Here is a 6,888-nt window from a genome sequence, read left to right on the forward strand (position 1 = left end):
GTATAAACATAATGCCTAATTTATAAATCATAATGTAGTACCTTGTGTAAACTAGTTGGTTTCGTGCATAAATAAGGACAAAAAGGAAGAAAGAGGAGACTTATTGTGTTGACAGAAATCTACTTTGAATCAATTCTTGGTACGACGTATCTTAGTTTGCAAGGGACAATGAATTTAGGGGAATTTAATGCCGATGAGGGATCCGTGTATCTTAGTTCGCAAGTGAAAGAAATTTAAGGAGATTGAGTGATGATGAGCAGAGACACACTCTTAGGAAGTATTTGCTCACAGAAATGTACCTTTCATAGACAATATATGTGTTGGGTCATTCTTAAGACTCAACACATTGTACACGCTCTAAGGTCCAAATTGAAGCAAACGGTGTTTCTATTTCAGGCCTGGCAACTACTCCCTCTGTTTCAAAATAGATGACCCAATTTTGTACTAATTTTGTGCCAGCGCTGCGTCGTTGCAGATATGCCATGTCTGGATGGTCTTTATCGATTTGCGACATCATGAAGGGCAACGAACTCATCTCCTGCAAAAAAGTAAGTATACATCTATACTTCAATATTACTCCCTCCGTTCCTAAATATTTGTCTTTCTAGAGATTTCAACAAGTGACTACATACGGAGCAAAATGAGTGAATCTACACTCTAAAATATGTCTAGGTACATCCGTATGAGGTAGTCTATTTGAAATCTCTAAAAAGACAAATATTTAGGAACGGAGGGAGTACATGGTACTTATTTGGTCCTTATATATATGAACTATTTTTTTTGTGGGGGGTGCTACATGGTTTGACATGAATTATAGCTCATTATGCTTACTTGGTGCCTCTGATTATGCAACAGACAGATTTATGGTTCCCTTGTCACAAAGAGCTTTTCCACATACATATTCAGCAATTTATATTGCAACCACGCAGCAAAGCTCTAAACAATAAAAGACAGAATTAGCAAATATTTACAACGTCATCAAATTTTTAAGACGACGCTCAAATTTCTTAGTAGCTACAAATGAAAAGTGGTTGTAAAATTTGATTACAAATACTGACACATCTCTTTTTTTGGGTAGAACTGGAGCCCTGTTGGCGAAGTGTCAAAAAAGAATCATGCTCAATTCAACTTCAAGATCGCGTTGAGCAAGAACCATCGCCGGCATACAAGGTATGATTTTCAGTCCATTCTTCTGTGACCGGACACACACAGTTAGCAGTTGCATTGCAAAAGTCATATGCCAGTTCAGTAAATTCAGGCGCTACCTGACTAGCTCACCAAGCAAGGTAAACTGTACACTAATTCTTTTTACATGAAACACTCGTGTTCAGAGGCTAGCGCCGCACACGGGCGCATGATTTATCTGTAGAACAGAGCATAGATAAGTAGCAGTATACATAATAGGTAACAAAAGGGTAAGTTAGTGCGTAAAAGAGAAAGAAAGAACATGCTGAACCGAAACTTCGAAGATAAACTGATTTCTTGCCTCATGTAGTCAGTCAATTGATTGATCACTGTCATTTTTGTCACAGCCAGTAATATACTTCCATATAATTCAATGAACATTGATAAAAACAACTAAATACCCACCTAAATTACAACCAATCTTTGACATATACCAGACAACTGATTACACATCTTATGCTCCACACATAAGTTTCCTAAAACGAATAGAGTATATGAATGCTAGAGATACGAATGCGAAGAGAATGGTCCAGGGGAAGGGGGCCTCCATATGCTCTGAGGAAAGATTTCAGTTTCCTTCTCCCCCACTATGTCAGTGCTGGAGAAGTCTATGTTCTTACTATGCTCCAGCAGCTCTTATTATCATCGAGCGATTACTATGTCTCTCGCACAACCGGGATCTTCAACGCCTGGCTCGAAATAAATTAAATCATTCTTTGATTATTCAATTATTGCACAACACTACTGTACATCCAATCTTTCCGGAGCTTCTTCAACTGATGCTATTGCAATGTTGAAGCACTCCGTTGCAGCCCTGTCACTGCACTGGCAATCTTGCCATTTGAGCTTCTGATCTGCATGCTTGCAGTCCTCCTCGTCCTAAGCTTCGGCATGAAGAGGGTGCTAAGCATCTTATCAAGGCCTTCAGCGCTGTACTTGACGTACTTGCTCGCGCTGATGTCCTGCTCAACAAGCGGCCCGTAGTTCTGCATGAAGCTACGGTAAACAGGCACTATAGCCTGCACCACAAGGTGGCACACCCTCTGCTGCAGATCCTTGTCTGGTATGATCCACGCAGACTGCTTCTGGTACATCTCATCAAAGCTGGCGTTGAACGATTTGAGCCGCTGCTTCACCAAGTCCCTTGCTGTAGCCTGACCCTTGGAGAACAAGATCAAACCCTCCCTGCTCAGCAGGGGCGCAAGCGTTCCCCAGCTCTCCCTTAGAAACAGGGCTGAGTAGTAGTCCTTGTACTGCTCATGCTCCCGGAGCCATTCATCGCCTAAGATCTCCCCCATCTTGGTACTCTTCAGGTGCTTGAAGAAGTGCGAGTGGGTGTTCATCATGAAGAGAGATGACAGCGTCTTATCCTCATACGCCTTTGCCCATGTGTCGAAGTTGGCCTCCAGGGCCTTGACAATATTGTGCACTGCGTCGACGAGCATCTTGTCATTGAACGCCTCCTTGCGCCAGCTGCGGTGGATGGTAAGCACTTGTGTGAGCACAGACCGATATTGCTCCCCAAGGAGCTGGTTGCAGTACTTGGGGACGAAGGTAACCAGGCCTGGCACTCCACCGTCAGATGGGGGTGGCATTTTGCGCTGCAGCTCCACCTGCACCAGCAACTCCTCAAAAATCTCAACAGAACCATCCACCACCCTCTTCACAAGCTCTCTGGTCCTGCTTTGGATCTCCAGGCATGCCTTTCCACCAAACAACCGGTTGAAGTCCAATCTGAGCTTACTGAGGGAATCAAACACATCAAGCAGCCTCAGGAGCTTGATGGGGTCCTTCTTGGCATCAGCCACGGCGCGGCCAAACTTGAGGAAATCAAGAATTCCGGCGCGCGCCGCAATGTCCGCGAAGCAAGCGGCCGCGGCTTCTGGCCGGCGCTCGAAGACAGCAACACAGAGCTTCCGCTCAGCTTCTAATAGGTGGCGCACCGCGAACTCCAAATGCCGGCCCCAGAGCTCGACGCTCGGGCTCAGCGCCTGAGCATCCTGCGTCTGGTCCTGCAGGTAATCCAGGCCGAGCGCGTGGAGGCTGGCGCTCACCGTGTCCCCACGAGCGTCGGCATACGCGGCGACGCAGTAGCTGAGCCGCCCATTAGCGGCAAGGCGGTCAAGGGTGAGGCCGAGCTTCTGCACGGCGGCGGCGGGGATCCTGGGCGGCGCGATGGAGGCGGCAGCCTTGGACTTGTCCGCGTCCTCCTGCATAGCGAGCGGAGCAGAGTGCTCCGCGAGGAGGCGGCAGAACTCGGCCTCGAGCACGTCGAGGGCGGCGGTGAGGAGCCCGGCGTCGAGGCCGGCGGCGGGGACGCCCTTGAGCCCGGAGAGCGCCTCGGCGAGGCCGGCCACGAAGCGCGGGTCGGCGAGGCTGCGCTTGCCGAGGTAGTCGACGATGTCGGAGAGCCAGTCGACGGCGAGGCCGCAGTTATCGGCGAGGAAGCGGAGCGCCTCCTCGAGGCGGGCGACGAGGGCGAGGTAGCCCGGGAGGTCCTCCCTGGCGGCGGCCCCGGCGAGGAGCGGTGGCTCGAGGCCGTGCACGGCGTCGAACACCTTGAGCACGGCGGCGGCGGGGCCCACTGCCCGGTCGATGTTGGGGCCGGCCCCCTCGAGCGCGTCCCGCGGCGCGCGGATCGGGCGCACCCCGGCCTCCGTGGCCGCCAGCCGCGCCTGGATCTCCCCGACCCTGGCGCCCGACCGCGCCAGCGCGTGGCTCAGCGCCCGCGACCGCTCCACCCCCGCCCGCAGTGCGCTCCGCGCCGCCTGCAGGCTCGCCATCCTCCGCCCCTCCTCCCCCTGATCCATCACCATCCCCCGCCGGCAACACAAAAGCTCGCCCTCCGAATGCGCACTCAACGCCCAGGGCCGCGAGTGAGCGAGCGGGCTTGTCCTTCCCTGCAGCCCCCAGCAATTCGCGCAGGAACCAATCTGCCGAGACGGACGGGAATGGAGCGAGGGGGTGCCGGTGGGAACTCGGGGTCCGGCGTCCCTTGCAAGCGAGTGCGTACTTATCCGGCGCGGGGAGGGAGGGACGGGGAAAAGGTGATGGCGATGGCGACGGGCGCCCGTCCGTCCGTGGAGGTGGGTGACGGGCGCTGGGAAGATGGGTGCTGTGGCGTGCAGGGCAGAGGCAGGGGCAGGGCGGGGGAGCGGGGAGGAGAACGGGGGCTGAGGTTTAGGTTGGACTTGGAAAGGGGGGAGGCGGAAAAGGGGAGAGTTTTTGGACGGGAAAAGGCTGGGATAGTCGAAACTGAAGGCACGCACCGCACGCGCTGCGGCCTCCGGCGCTCGGCTGATCGGCTCGACTCGGCGGTCCTGGCCTGGGGTCTGGTCTGTGGTTGGGGCGTGGGTGGAGTCGAAAAGAAAAGAAAACTTGTGGGGCTGGCCACGCGGGCGGGGGGCGAGGTGGCGGCGGCCGCAGGTTGGGTAGTTGGAGCCAGCTCGGCCGCCCGGCCGCGCCCCACGCGGCACCGGGTTTTGTTCTCACTTTGGGTCGGAGGCTTTTCCCGTGGGGCTCTGCTTTGTGGGGACTACTGGTGAGCGATAGACGGCGCGATCCCGCCTTGTTTCCGCGCGGGTCGCTGCCTGGCTGGCTAGCAGTAGCAGTAGCAGGCACCGCGTGGGGCGTCGGGCGTCGATCGACCGGCCGATCGGGGGCGGCAGTGCTGGCGAGGAAAACCCGTGCCCGTCGCCGTTGCTTCCGGTTCGGGCCAGTGGTTGACCGTGCCGTTGCTGTCAGGCGGTTCCGAGGTTGTTTACGTCGTCCCCTTGATGTTTACCACTGTTCGTCCGTGCGTGCGAGTTTCACCGCAATTATTGCCTACGCTCACTTCAATCTGTTGTTGTACTGCTATAGTAGTACAGTACGCTTGCACTGTCACGCACTCGCGCCAGGGGCAGGCTCTCTCTGCTGGATGGACGGACGGACGGATGCCACCGCTTTGTGCGTGGGGGTACTACTTTGCCACTTTTGTTGCTCGCCCGCACGCTGACCTGCATGCCAGCGACTTGGGTTGGGCGCACCCGAGCCGTGGCTGGGCGCCATTGGAGTTCACGTTTGTATGCGACGGGGCAAGGGAAGCGTGAGACCGCAAAGGGATGGCGTGGAAGCAACGTGGATCAGTACAACGTACCGGAAGCTTCTGTCCCGACCGAAGCCGCTGCCATGTTGGCGTGCAGCCGATGGAGCGCTTCAATGTGGGTTGGTTGGGCCAGTGGAGTAAACTTATAATTAATTAATGGCCGGGGCGGACGGTTGGTGATCGCCATCGGTGCCGGCTGACCGCCGGGTCTTCCATCAGCGGCACGCCGTGCGCCGGGTCAGGACGTGCCGACTGTACGTGAGCACGGTTAGTTCCAAAAGAGGGTGATGGAGCGTGGAACGAACTGGCGAGCGGCGATCGGCTGTCGCATCGAAATTCCTGATTTAGGCTAGCTGTACTTGACCATCTGCTTTCTGGTGCCGTGCTGTTTCCACGGTGCGTTGTACTGGCCACCGGCGATAGACACTTTTTTTTTCGGGAAAACTTCCAATCTATTCATCTTCAATCATGGCAGTACAACGAATACCAGAAATAAAAATTACATCCAGATTCGTAGACCACCTAGCGACGACTACAAGCACCGAAGCGAGCCGAAGGCGCGCCGCCGTCATCGCCCCTCCATCGCCGGAGCCGGGCACAACTTGTTGTAGTAGACACCCTGGCCCCAGAACAGCAACCGTCGCCGAAGAAAAATAACGTAGATGGAAGGATCCAAACCGAAGACACACGAACGTAGACGAACAACGACGAGATCCGAGCAAATCCACCAAAGATAGATCTGCCGGAGACACACCTCCACACGCCCACCAACGATGCTAGACGCACCGCCGGAACGGGGGCTAGGCGGGGAGACCTTTATTCCATCTTCAGGGAGCCGCCGCCGTCTCGCCTTCCTGAATAGAACACAAACCCTAACAAGATTGAAAAAAACGACTAAAAACGGAGCCCTCCCGCCGGCCCTTGCCAGGATCCACCACGCCTCCATGGCCCTAGGGCCACCGGAGACGAGGCGGACCTGCGCCGGCGCCGGCGAGAGGCACGAATTCTAACTTTCTTTCTTGGAGAAGGAGGAGGAGGAGGAGGAGGAGCCCTATCCGGTTTCTGTAACCCTACAAGAGTTGGACAGCTGGCGATAGACACTTTGACTAAGCATGAATCACTAGCTGCTTGCTTAGTTACGAGACTGTACCAGCACATGACAAACCTACTTCCTCCGTCCTTTAAAGAGTGTACTTCCAACTTTATTGAAAGGTCAAACTATCTCAATGTTTAACCGAGTTTATGCAAAAATAGATCAATGTTCGTGAAACCAAATAGGTATAAGATGAAAATATATTTTATCATAAATCTAATGCTACTAATTTGATGACATAAATGTTGGTGCATTATTGTATAATTACGGTCAAACATAAAAAAGTTTAACTTTCCAACAAAGTTGGAAGTACACTCTTCAAAGGACGGAGGGAGTAGCTAATTAGGGCATTTCCAACATGGGCCGCCAGACCTCCCCTAAACGTGAGAAGTCATGTCCGCTCTGGGTTGGAATGGATTTGGTGCTGGCACTCTCGAGCGGCATGAATGCGCGAGAACTGGTTCGTGCGGGAGAAGGTGTGGGCGCGAGACAGATTTTTTGGGTGGGGCCAGGGTGTCGGATG

General features: G+C 53.8%; 1 protein-coding gene across 1 annotated transcript; it reads right to left on the reverse strand.

Moving 5' to 3' along the window:
- Nucleotides 1-1,478: 1,478 nt before the first annotated feature.
- Nucleotides 1,479-4,463, reverse strand: LOC119337435 (exocyst complex component EXO70A1-like). Its single transcript, XM_037609575.1, has one exon. It carries the CDS (start codon nt 3,999-4,001, stop codon nt 1,968-1,970), a length of 2,034 nt encoding a protein of 677 aa, XP_037465472.1. The 5' UTR covers nt 4,002-4,463; the 3' UTR covers nt 1,479-1,967.
- Between the last annotated feature and the right edge of the window lie 2,425 nt (nt 4,464-6,888).

The sequence above is a fragment of the Triticum dicoccoides genome, chromosome 7B (assembly GCF_002162155.2).
Source record: "Triticum dicoccoides isolate Atlit2015 ecotype Zavitan chromosome 7B, WEW_v2.0, whole genome shotgun sequence".
NCBI classification, from domain to species: domain Eukaryota; kingdom Viridiplantae; phylum Streptophyta; class Magnoliopsida; order Poales; family Poaceae; genus Triticum; species Triticum dicoccoides.

What these genes read in the sequence shown, in the direction of transcription:
- LOC119337435 (XM_037609575.1), bottom strand. Translation starts at nt 4,001, where the DNA reads ATGGTGATGGATCAGGGGGAGGAGGGGCGGAGGATGGCGAGCCTGCAG.